The sequence below is a fragment of the Leptidea sinapis genome, chromosome 29 (genome assembly GCF_905404315.1).
Source record: "Leptidea sinapis chromosome 29, ilLepSina1.1, whole genome shotgun sequence".
NCBI classification, from domain to species: Eukaryota; Metazoa; Arthropoda; class Insecta; order Lepidoptera; family Pieridae; genus Leptidea; species Leptidea sinapis.
Genome location: NC_066293.1, coordinates 2,396,507 through 2,409,940, shown reverse-complemented (window position 1 = coordinate 2,409,940; position 13,434 = coordinate 2,396,507). Strand labels below are relative to the sequence as shown.

Genomic DNA, 13,434 nt, shown 5'->3' with positions numbered 1-13,434 from the left:
TTATATCAATCTATAATACTGACAAAATAAATCGATATTTATTTATTAATAATCCTAGTGATTCTTGTTTTGCACACCGTAACATTGTGACGATGTCACGTCATCAAAGATGTGACGTCATCGACAGGTCAGGAGATAATGTAACTGGTTTTTTTACTAACCTGGTATAATAAATATTTACAGAACAGTTACATAGCGCCAAGAGTGATACCTTCGTCTCATTCATCATCTAAAATATAAAGTACTCAGTCTTAGATTAAGGATTGGTTGTCACAAAGTGCCACAACTCATACTACGCCCAATTGGGCGTAGTCGGGCTAGTCTCGAACAATGTGTGACATTGACCTGCCACATGTTCTGCTAAACTTTGCTAATAATTGAAACTAAAATGCCGGGTTGCGTAGTAAAACTTTGCAAAAATACTACAGGAAATAAGAAAGACACTGAGATCACATTTCATCAGTAAGTGTTTTGTATTTTATTAATTTCAATGTAAAATAACACGAAGCGTTTGTTACAAAATTTGAAAGATGCCATGTGTCAAGTAGCCACCTCGCACACAAGCATCTAATAGTTGCCGTAATGAAAAACCTATTGATCTTTGGTAGGGCGCTATCTAGTTGGAGCGCAGCGGAGACCAATCCTTAATCTAAGATGAAATGTAATATTTCTTAACTTTCCTGTGCAGTGTATGATTTTTAACTGTAAAATACATTTCCAGTATTCATAATTGAGCGGCATGATGAAGATTTGCCAGAACGGATCGGTAACGGCATCAAGCAAACGGAAATCACAAAGGGAATTACAATCAGAGACGATATTATAAAGCTTGACAGAGAAAATGAAGACGAAGCTTATGCTAAACGTAAATTATTTATTACCTATATAAAAATAAAAATACTTAATTAAAAATTAACAAAATAATACACAAGTATGAGAAATAAACAAAAAAATACGGGAGTGCCGGCAGATGTGAAAACATTAATATTCAACGTTGTGCATTATATTTTGGAATGGTTAGCATTAACACTGATAAAATAATAATGAAGAATTGCTTATTTATCAGTGTAAAAGTACTAGCATTTATGTAGTTAAATACAATATTCATTTATTACGCTATCGTAAACAAAAATGACAATTTATATAACATAAGAATTTTTATGGCCTTACAAATAAAATTGGCATAAAGTTACAACTAAGCATAAACCAAGAATATGTAAAATGTTTACAAATAGACATTTTGCTTACGAATGTTTTACGTATAACGTTTCCCGCGTTTATTTGCAAGGCAGCTTGTCATTCGGAAAACTTCAGAATTATCATTGTATTGACAGTGTTGTCAACGATATTGTAAACATTTTGCATTTTCTTTGTTTATCATCAGTTATAACTTTATACCAAGTTTATTTGTAAGGCCGTTACACTATAGAGAACTATTCTAATCATTTTACATTATAAAGTTTATTGTCCAATGGTATGATCATTAAGTAGAAATAGCCGAACTATAATTAGAAGTATAAATCTTTCATTCATAATTTTAACATACGAACAACAACAATTATTTCGATCAGGCCACGTGTCTTGGCGCGAGTTTAACATTTTATAACCATCCCCGAAAAGTGCTCAACGCCGTTAAATAATATTTCACTTCAAGAATGTGTACCTATGTATTATTAAAAATTTATTTATTTAAATCGGCTTTACTCACAATAAATGGGTGTTGGTACCCATAGTTAAGTTTAAAGATATTTATTTCTCATTAAAAACATAATATTGTCACTTACATGAGAACATAAAATGATGTAATAATTTATCCGCCGTTCTTTACATGTTCAGTACATACATATACATTATAGTACTTATTCATCTTCACAAAATTTATGATTACACACTTTTACAGGTCACTGTCACATAATAAACAATTTCAGACATGTGTTTTATAAAAACTTTGAAACAATATAGTCTGATAACTCACGTTTAAATGTTTTTAACGACTTAATCTTTTTGAGAGACGAAGGTAGACTATTAAAAAGTTGTGCGCCCTTGTAAATAAACATACGCTTGCCTATAGTTCCTAGTTCGATTACACAGTGAACTAATTGAGTACATTTTATGCATCCGTAAAGACAGTAGTGACATTAAAGTTTCAGTGCTGCCGTTCGCGTTATCACCGCTGGCGTATTCCGCGCCCCCCACGCCCCGCGCCCTGTCAATCCACGCACTACGTGCACAAATGGTGCGAGACGGGGCGTGACCGCGAACTCACTATACTCACCTTGATGAAGGACCTCCGAAACTAGTCAGTACCCACACCGATGAACACCATCACGGCCAGAGCTTCCACTAACTCCAACGAAACCGCCCCAAGATATGCAAAAACATAAAGCCCAATACTAACTACTTAAATGGCCACAGTATCCGTTACGACATACTTGAAAACACCAATGGCCGCAACAAGTAGCCCCAATCGACACCCCTGTTGGAGGCTGACTCAGCGACCTCGCCTTTGCAATCTGACAAACAGATTTATTTATTGAGAGCGAATAGAGAATTCAATCATCATTATCGTCATCATCAGCCGGAAGACGTCTTCTGCTGGATAAGGGCCTCCACCAAAGATCGACGATTGGTCTTGCGCTGCCCTCATCCAAAGTATTCCGACGATCTTGACGAGATCGTCGGAATCCATCTGACCTACTGCCACTTCAGTTTTGCAACCGTTTGGGCTACTTTGGTTTTCATACTCCTCATTTCGGACTCATTCTCGCAGGGTAACTCCGAGCATAGCCCTCTCCATTGCCCTCTGAGCGATCATGAGCTTTCTCATCAGGCTCATAGCTAGACCATATTAAAAGACAATAAAAGTTAAACTAAAATAATTTTTAAATAAACTTGATTGCAAGAAAAACCCCCGTTAGGTTTATTATGGGCAAAAAAAAAATCTTGATATAGGTTAGACCTTCCTATTCCATTGTTGTTGTTGTCAACAGATCTTGCTGTCTTCCATAATAACAACTGACAATAACTATACTACAACAAACCTATTATAAGAACCAGAATAATTAGTTTTTATGATTTTACTCTAAAATGATCATTTGATTGCATTGTAATGTGAAATGTTGCAATAATCGAAAACACGCACACGAGCTTTATAAATACGCCCGCAATGTCGACACATTCGTGCTCGAGCTGTCATACGGTACGGATCTTTTTGGGACGTCGTTACACTACCCGTAGAATATACGAATGTGCTTACATACTCGTTGGAGTTTTCTTCCGGTGATTCAATTATGAGTGATGGCTTGCTGGTGTAAGTCCACAATTGTGATGCTTACTTCGTCATACAAATAAACAAACGTGAATTACAACTTTGAAGTACCTACTTCTCTTACCTGCATGAATTGTTTTCTAGTATGTTCTTCTATCTCCATCGGCGTATCGTCTATTATTGATCTATCCTGGTCTCCGTGGGAGAGGGCGACAGATCTGGCCGAGGCAGCCGGTATCCCGATCATCAGGACCTATTTAGACTCCCAACAACTTGTCACTGCTATGGATAGCTATTTGGAGTCCCGCAATGCTACTGACGCTGCGATTTTATTGGAAAGTGAAGCTGGTAAGTTTTAGGCATGCTATACTAATAGCCTCATAATAACTTTGTATTTTTAAAGTACCTTCTTTGAAAGCTATCAGATTATTTTCTTTATAGAACAGGAGGATAAACGAGGGTACGGGCCTGATGTTAAGTGATCACCGCCGCCCACATTCTATTGCAACACCAGAGGAATCACAGGAGCGCTGCCGGCCCTTTCGAAAAGAACACGCACTTTTTTTGAAGGTACCCATGTCCTATCATCCTGGAAACACCGCACAAGGAAGCTCATTTCACAGCTTGGTTGTACGTGGAAGAAAGCTCCTTGAAAACCGCTCTGTGGTAGACCGTGTGGTGTTCTACCACAGTGCGCCATTGCATCCAGATGGTGGGGATGATGTCCTTCGCAACACTCCCCGTGATAAAAGTGGTGGAAGACACACAATGAAGCGACGTCTCTAAGCAAAGCCAAGTGATGTAGCCATTCACAGAGCACTGTGTGGCCCACAATTTGAGCTGCTTTGACTGCTGACAAATAGGGCTTTTTATGTAGTAAACACAAAAAGTTAAGTAGTTTTTTAAATATGGAAATTTCATTATACATTTGAATTAGCTACTTCGATGTCTTTTCAATTATAATTTATTCAAAATCAGATTGATGTTATATTGGAATGACGTTAATGCTCATTTCAGATGTAGACAGGACCCTGTACACACTGCTGGGTAAATCAAACGTAAGGATTTGGGTCCACGCGGGTCTGACCAAAGACTCGGCCAAGTCGCTGGCCAGCATGAGACCAGAGCCAAGTTTCTACGTGATCCTTGGGGAGCGTAGTTTTGTGTCTTCCACTTATGGAAGGGTAAGTGGGAAAAAAGTTAGGGAATAATTATCAGAGTGAATTATTATGATACACGCGCACACGTTAGCTGGGCAACTAGACCATTTGTATCATACTTCAGATACCACAAGCCTCTTGTAATTCATATGTCTATTCAACCACCAACCAATGGACGCGTAATTAAATAAATTTCAATATAATATATACCTATATATATAGAGTAGTGTGCATATTTATTTTTTTATGAAAATAAGGGACGAGACGAGCAGGACAGACAGCTGGTGGTAATTGATACGCTCTGCCCATTACAATGCAGTTACGCTCAGGATTATTGAAAAAAACAAAAATTCTGAGCTCCACCAACTGCGGTCATCACCTTGAGACATAAGATGTCAAGAATTATTTGCCCAGTAATTTCACTAGCTATGGCGCCCTTCAGACCGAAACACAGTAATTACTGCTTCACGGCAGAAATAGGCGCCGTTGTGGTACCCATAATCTAGCCGGCACCTGGTGCAAAGGAGCCTTCCACTGGCATTTAAAGTACGACTAAACTTTGAATATTATTGCAGGCGGTGAAAGAGAATCTGGTGAAACGAAAATACCGCTGGAACCTGGTCGTTACAGGCTTCGACCCAGTGGACCCTGCTGAACTGGTGTTGCCTACTGTTATGCTTAGATTGGACCCAGAACAATGCTGTGCGCTTCTCAGGTCTGAGAAGTGTAAGTGCCCGGCGAATATAGAGGTGATCTTATATTGATTGAACTCATATAAGAGACGAATGTGTGTTTGATGCATTACGAAATTCGACTGAATATTATCAGCCTATTAGTAGTACAACTAACTGTATGTACATCGATTTTGCGTCCCACAGTGTTTTTTGAGACTCAAATCAAATCATCGGCTTTTTATTGAATATTTTAACTCAATAGTTTATAACTTCAACGTACGAAAAGAACTCCAATGTGTCAATTTTGAATACTTGATTTTTTAAAAAGTCTTAAATTCTCTTTTCTTCTTGAGAATACTGAAAAAAAAAATCACCAAAAAAACTGTTAATAGTCTAGGCGTATATTTTGTTAGCTTTCATTTAACCAAAAATGATAACAGAGCAAACGAAAAAAATATTCTAGCAAAATCAGTATTTATTTATTTTTAATTTTTCTATCTCGAAGTAGAACCTGTGTCTGGTACTAATAGATTCCTTATACTAAGGTTTATCACCCACAAAAGTATTACTTTCAACTTGGGCGTAGGTTTTGAGAAAATATTTTTTATGTAATGCGGTCAAAACTACAAGTTAAGGGTTGTCACAATAAGGTTTGGCTGTTTTATGATCCGGTACAATTTTATTCAGCGGTATCAATGAAATCAGTCACAGTATGTGTTGCGAAATGTAGTATTTTGAATCGCAAACAACGGAGCTAGGATAGGTAAGGTAGACATGACATTGAGCATGTAGGACGGCTATCTAAATTGTCACAAAGTCCGAGCTGCGTGAATGTCGAAGCCACACTGAAGAAACTTAGAAACTTACGGATTAGTCCAAGTTAATGTTCGGATCGCGAAATCTATATCGATTATAAATACTGAATATTTCCAGAAAAAGCAGCAGATATTGAAGAATTTTATCTTGTATATCACCGAAGCGTTCGTAAGACTGGACATTGATGATACGCCCAAAGTAAACTGCAATGACATTCAAGCTGATAACACTACGAGAGATATGCTGTACAAGCTGTTCGAAGAAGAGAGAGCTAATAATGCCAGCTTGTTTTACTGGGAGAAGTGAGTATTTATCTATTTCACAAGCTGTTAGGATCGATTCTATAGATTAGTTCTTTCGCAGTATTTTTACATAAACAATAGAAACTAGATATCGAGTAGTCGCAAAAAATACGGCCGGTGAATAAGAGATATCATCTTCTTCTTCTTGGTCGCATTCTTTATTCTTAAAAAACACAAAAATTCTGAGCGGCACTACAATTGCGCCCGTCACCTTGAGACATAGATGTTAAGTCGCATTTGCCCAGTAATTTCACTAGGTACGGCGTCCTTCAGACCGAAACACAATAATGCTTACATATTACTGCTTCACGGCAGAAATAGGCGCCGTTGTGGTAGCCATAATCTAGCCGGCATCCTGTGCAAGGGAGCTTCCCACTGGTAACATTCGTAATCCAAGGTTTTCGTAGTGTTGGTCACTAAGGCCTTCCACTCCTTTCGGTCTCCGGCCTTCCGCATTGCGCTCGTAAGTGGTAGGTATTTAAAGGATTATGCAGTCTCATCAAGCACCCGTTGCCGACCATGACGAGTGGACCAGCCATTGCTACTCCCCATGTATTAGATGGTTATAAGTTATTCTTAGCGATATTTTATTACCACCGTCTGAATTTCAGTTCAGAACTACAGCTTCGGTCCAACTTCATCCTCACGGTATACGATCCTGAAGAAGGACTCCAGACAGTTGCCCAGTGGTCTGTCACTGAACCATACAGGCTACTGCCGGGAATAGAACTAGAACCACTGCGACACTTCTTTCGAATTGGGACTTATCCTGTGAGTAAAAATACTTCTCTCTTTAAATGGCAGATATAATTTATGGAAGAGACCCAGTGCTCTGTGAACGGCTGGATCACTTGGCGTTGCGTAGAGACGTCGCTTCATTGTGTGTCTTCTACCACATTTATCACAGGGAGTGTTTCGAAGAGCTGTTTCACCTGATTCCTGGAGCCGAATTCCACCATCGCACGACACGCAACAAGTTAGGATATCATACCCACAATCTGGACGTGTGGCGGTCCTCCACAGTGCGGTTTCTTCCACGTACTACAAAGCTGTGGAATGAGTTTACTTGTGCGGTGTTTCCGGGACGATACGACATGGGTACCTTCAAAAAAAGCGCGCACACCTTCCTGAAAAGCTGGCACCGCTCCTTTGCCTCCTCTGGTGTTGCAAGAGAATGTTGGTGGCGGTGAGCACTTAACTCCAGGTGACCTATACGCTCGTTTGTCGTCCTTTTCCATAAAAAAAGAAGACTTGGAGATCTGAAGGAGCGTTTACAATTATTTTGCAGCAACCTTGCGGTACAGGAATTGCAATTCCACTAATAAAACTGCACTGCAACTTCACACTTACCGCAAAATAATCGTATTCTATTAAGTTATTATGTATATCTAGATCGTAATCATCATCATGCTTATAAATCCAATAAAATACAAAAGCTGATACTCATATAATACGACATAAGACTTTAATGAAACGAGAGAACAATTATAATAACGAATAAATGTGCCAGTTATTCACAAAGAAAGGCGCAAACATGTCCAAAGGCGGCGGCAAATTTGCTGGTTGACCTTTCATATGTATTTTGGGTACCGTGAACATATTCTCGAATGGCGACCACGTACCGGAGTTGACGCAGTGTTGGTAGGCCCCCCACAATATGGCCCGACGATCTGGTCAAGATCGCCGGAATACGTTGAATGAGGACAGCGCTGGACCGATCGTCGTGGAGATCTTTGGGGAGAACTTTGTCCAGCAGTGGACGTCTTCCGGCTGGTGATGATGATGATGAACATATTCTATGGCTGAGATATATAGAGAACACTTAGGCTTTGCTCAGACTGATCTAAGAACAATCATTAGACAACTTTGCGATTTATCATTTAAATATTTTTTTTACATGATTTACATTTCAGGCCGTGCCATGGACAATGCAGAAGATAGACTCGGATTCACTACCGGTATTTGAAAATGGCCAGCCCGTTTACGAGGGATATTGCATTGACTTGATTGAGAAAATGGCTGAAGTGAGTAAATACTAGTAATATTAGTCTATCATTACACTCTTAAGGCAATGAGACTAATTCTTTACCGTCTTCTTCTACCATTTCATTCATCTTCTCTGCTTTTCTTCAATTTTTTCACTAGACAGTTCTAAAAAATTTAAGTTTTATTTGTGTTTTCGCCAAACAGTTTTACACTGTTTATCTACCAGAGGCTGCCGAACCGAATACCTCTCACTTAATAAATAGGTATGATACTAAAGGAAGATCATATTCCATCATGAAAATTTACAGAAAAAGAAGAATAAAATATTTTTTTAAAATTGGTGAAACAAAATGCCCTGGACCAGACTCAATACCTCCCATGTTTATTAAACGATGTGGTCGAGTCTCATTACCGTTGTATCCGTGGTTGTATCTATAACTTAACGACTCAGATGAATCTTTAATTTTCGGATGAGTGGAAAAAGGCTAGAATCATACCAATTTTCAAATAAGGAGATCGTGAGGAACTTAAAAATTACCGGCGAATTTCAATCTTATCGTCCTGTTTTAGATCAGGCTGCTCTACTTTGACTAATTTATTTTTATTTGTCTGATGAAGAAACCATGGTTTTCAGATTGATGCGATTAATACCGACTTCAGCAGCGCCTTCGACAAAGTGAACCAAACCATACTTGTATCTAAAATAAATCATAACGTCACCGAGGACTCGCTGCTGAAGTGGTTTGAGTCCTTTTTATAGAATCAAAATCAGTGCGTTGCTGTTGACGGATATAATTCTCAGACATATCTTGCTACATCTAGTGTGCCTCAAGGTTCCCATCTGGGGCCGATCCTTTTTTACATATTTATAAATGATATAACAAAAAACATCAATCCTTGCAAGGCTCCTATTCGATCTCAAAGTTTTTCGTCCAGTCAAATCTTTTTTTTTATATGAGAGGGGGCAAACGGGCAAGAGGCTCACGGGATGGGGTGAGGTGAGGCAACCGCCCATGGACATCCGCAACAACAGGTGTGTCAAGAAATGCGTTGCCGGCCTTTAAGGTGGGAGTATGCTTTTTTCTTGAAGGTCCTTAAGTCGCATCTGTTCGGGAAGACCGCTGCCGGTAGTTGATTCCACAAAGTGGCTGTGCGAGGCAAGAAATTTCGAAGAAAACGCGCGGTTGTGGAATGCCAGACGTCTACGTGATGCGGATGGTACTTTGCTTGTAATGTCCGGTGGTGGAATTCGGCCGCTGGAATCAACCCAAACAGCTCCTCTGAGCACTCCCCGTGATAAATGCGGTAGAAGATGCAGAGAGAACCCACATCTCTACGCAATGCTAAAGAATCAAGTGGATCGGAGATGACTTGATCGTCGATGATTCGAGCCGCTCTTCGTTGTATGCGGTCAAATGGAAGAAGCTGGTACTGGGGAGCACCCGCCCAGAGGTGAGAACAGTACTCCATGTGAGGCCGAATTTGCGCCTTATAAAGTTGCAGGCGGTGGCTTTTAGTGAAGTACTGTCTCGCCTTACTGAGTACACCAAGCTTTTTTGAGGCCAGTTTGGCCTTCTCTTCCAAGTGACCACGGAACTGAACGTCGCTCGATATATCGACGCCAAGTATGCCAATACAGGCTGTGGCAGTTAGAGGAGTAATCTCACTGCGACATTTAGCGTACATTACTTCAGATCAACTTCGACGAGATAAAAATATGGTGTGATGCTAACCTCATGACTCTCAACTTGAATAAGTGTTTTCTGGTGAGATACACTAGAAAGAAAAAACCACTTGTCTATCGATATCAGATTGGCGGAGCTGACTTAGAGGAAGTGTAAGAAATGAGAGATTTATGTGTTATTATAGATAACAAGCTGAAATTCACTTCTCATATAAACCATTGAGCATCATAGCCATCTCGAGTATGTACGTGTTGCATGGTGTCCTTTTTATGCAAACAATCACAACGAGTTTAGCGTTCCGATCCCATGGTTTTTCGCATCGTCAACCCTATGATGAACAACTGGCTAAGTTCAACGTGGTCAAATTTAGGGACAGGAGATTGATGTAAAACCTACGTTTTCTCCATAACACTATTGCTGCTCGGTCGTATTGCACTTAAGGTGTCTTTTAAGTATCCGAGAACTAAAATTTTCTATATCCCACCGTGTAGATCGAATCTAGGCTTACAGACCCCGGTTTTGGGCATTCTTGAAGAATAAGTACAATTTAATAAAATATGGTCGCATTCAGTTGGACGTGTTTCATGACTCTTTTTTTTTCATGACACGTTTTAAGAAAAAGATATGGGAGCATCTAAAAAAATAGTTTATATCATTATTATTTAGTAGTAGTGCATTGGCAAAGTTATGTACACCGTAATTGTTACTCATATCAGACACGTTATCCTTTAATGTATAATACTAGTTTGTAAGGATAAAAATATGTGTAATGTGGTTGTGTAATACAATAAATATGTATTTGTTTCAGGAAATGGGATTCGATTACGAAATAGTAACACCGAAAATTGGTGGGTTTGGCTCTCGACAACCAAACGGAACATGGAATGGTATTGTTGGAGATCTAACCACTGGGGTAACCATTTTAAATGTATAGGAATTGTTTTTTAATATATGATAGTGTTCAGAGCAAATTCTACGAAATTCAAAAGAATAGCAGTTAAAAGAAGTTTATGTAGTAAAGGTTTCTACAACATTAATGACTTTCTCAATGATACCCCAGATTGATACATTATAAATTTAATGTGTCGAAATTTAATTAAAAAAAGAAGAAACTGGCTTCGTTCTTCTCAGGTCACTGGCATTTATTTCGAAATGGGTTTGAATTTCAATAAGTGATTTCATATTCTATTTTGAATAAAAATATTTGAATTTGTAAAAATTCATTTTAATAGATTTTTTTAGCAGTCTATACCTGATTTTTTTTTTATGGAATAGGAGGACAAACGAGCGTAAGGGTCACCTGGTGTTAAGTGATCACCGCCACCCACATTCTCTTGCAACACCAGAGGAATCACAAGAGCGTTGCCGGCCTTTAAGGAAAGTGTACGCGCTGTATGGATTCTACATAAAATTATCTTGAAATTGGTATACTAAATGTCGTTATTGCTTTGTGCTTTATGCAGAGCCAAAAAGTTATTTCCGTTAGTTTTGATAGTTATGTATTTTTATATCAATGATGTTATAAAATAAAACCTTATAATATATGAATTGAAGAAAAAGAAATAAAAATTCTTATATGTAAACAATATTTAGTTTGTATAATATGCCAACGAGACGAGATAAAGAATGTAAATAAAGTTTCAGGGGTTCAAAACATTTTAGCGATGTGTTTGAATATTAATTGCTATCTTTCAAAGTTTGTCTAGAGCTGCAAAGCTGTGATTCTATAGTAAATACGGATCGAAAAAATACGTATTATTTCGAACGCAATCCAAACAGGATTGAACTTGTTAACAAAATGGCAGATCAAATGTTGACAACTGCTTGTCTGTAGCACGCATCGACAGCTGCTGTCATCGACCAACTGAAGCCATTACTGCGTACGAGTGATAGCGACAAAGATAATAGTCACTCGCTACCGAAAATTTACTCAGTAACCGTCTGTTTGCTTACATTATTTATGAATGGCTGTTCAAAAAGCTAGTGAATCAATACAATTTATTCTGTGACAGAGATACACGCCAGATCTTAGGTGGCAGATCATGGCACCGTACCTCATTGAGTGTTATGGTTTAAGACATTTATTGTTCCATAAAGGAATTTCCACTTAAATGGAACTTACAGGCTATTTTATAAAAAGGTGGTAGCAAAATTGCATTTTAAAGCGTACAGTAAATATAAAGTAATAAAAATAGGCTAATTAGGTAAGTATAGCTTATATACATTTCTAATTTCTAATACAAATATTAAATAAAAATTATAATACTAGTGGGTAGTTTTAAAACACCATCGCATCAAAATCATACCGACCCGGGCCGGTCGACGTCAACAGTCGACGCGAGCCACGGTTGAGTCACAACTCACTACACAGGATTACGTAGATTCATCGATAACGAGTTACTAGATGTGACAACAGAAAATATAGTTCGTGGTAGTAAATAGAGTGTTCGTTGGTGGAACCGATTGTATCGACTCCAAAGGGAAGATATACAACTAATGCATAATATTTCCTCCGCTTTTCATTTTCCGCAGTTTCCGCCGCTGCATTTGCTGACTTGGACGTGCTTTTAAGATGAGAGGACATAAGTTTTAAGACATTTATATATTTAAGAGGGGGCAAACTGGCAAGAAATTCAAGTGATGGGATCATGAACATCCGCATCAACAGAGGTCAAGAGATGCGTTGCTGGCCTTTAAGGTGGGAGTATGATCTCGTATCTTGTTGGATTCGGGAAAACTGCACCCGGTAATTGATTCTACAAAGTGACTGTGTGAGGCTAGAAAATTCTTGCAAAACGCGCGGTTGTGTTTATGTTTGCACAAGTTGCGTACCTCATCGTCAACCTTCAACTATGTACTTACAATTGTATTGCTGCAATAATACTTTTTTTTATGACAATAAGGACGAGACGAGTAGGACCTTCAGCTGATGGTAATTGATACGCCCTGCCCATTACAACGCAATGCCGCTCATAGGATTATTGAAAAATTGAAAAATTCTGGGTGGCACTACAATTGCGCTTGTCACCTTGCAACATAAGATGTTAAGTCTCACTTGCCCAGTAATTGCACTAGCTACGGCGCCCTTCAGACCGAAACGCAATAATGCTTACACTAGCCGGTATCCTGTGCAAAGGAGCCTCCCACTGGTACGTTTTCTTCAATCAATAGAACTTTTTCTGATCTTCTACCGCGGATTTTCCAGATATACAGATCGGTATCTCTTGGTTGTCAAAAGAACCGTTGTAAACTAACCTAAATTGCTGGTACTCACCTGTGATTCCTTTGTGTTTTGACGATAGAGTGAGCTGTGGTTTATTCTCCTAAAATTAAAAATGAATATTTATGTATATTAGGAGACAGACATAGCAGTAGCAGCCCTCACCATGACAGCTGAGAGGGAAGAAGTGATAGATTTTGTCGCGCCGTTCTTTGAGCAAACTGGCATTCTTATTGGTACGTTTGTTTACGTAAGCTATAATACTTTAAAAAAGTGTGTGCGTACATACGTGCGCGTAAGAAAATAACATCTTTGGCGTAGCA

General features: G+C 38.8%; 1 protein-coding gene across 1 annotated transcript in view; it reads left to right on the top strand.

Annotated features, from left to right (window-relative positions):
* The window catches only part of LOC126973229 (ionotropic receptor 25a), a 32,799-nt gene that overhangs the window by 4,934 nt on the left and 14,431 nt on the right, over positions 1–13,434 (top strand). Inside the window, exons 2-10 of the mRNA XM_050820418.1 lie at positions 722–865; positions 3,413–3,616; positions 4,286–4,452; positions 5,004–5,177; positions 6,036–6,220; positions 6,832–6,991; positions 8,134–8,244; positions 10,700–10,804; positions 13,248–13,347. Of these exons, the coding sequence (XP_050676375.1) occupies positions 722–865; positions 3,413–3,616; positions 4,286–4,452; positions 5,004–5,177; positions 6,036–6,220; positions 6,832–6,991; positions 8,134–8,244; positions 10,700–10,804; positions 13,248–13,347 (1,350 nt within the window). The remainder of the gene's footprint in view (positions 1–721; positions 866–3,412; positions 3,617–4,285; positions 4,453–5,003; positions 5,178–6,035; positions 6,221–6,831; positions 6,992–8,133; positions 8,245–10,699; positions 10,805–13,247; positions 13,348–13,434) is intronic.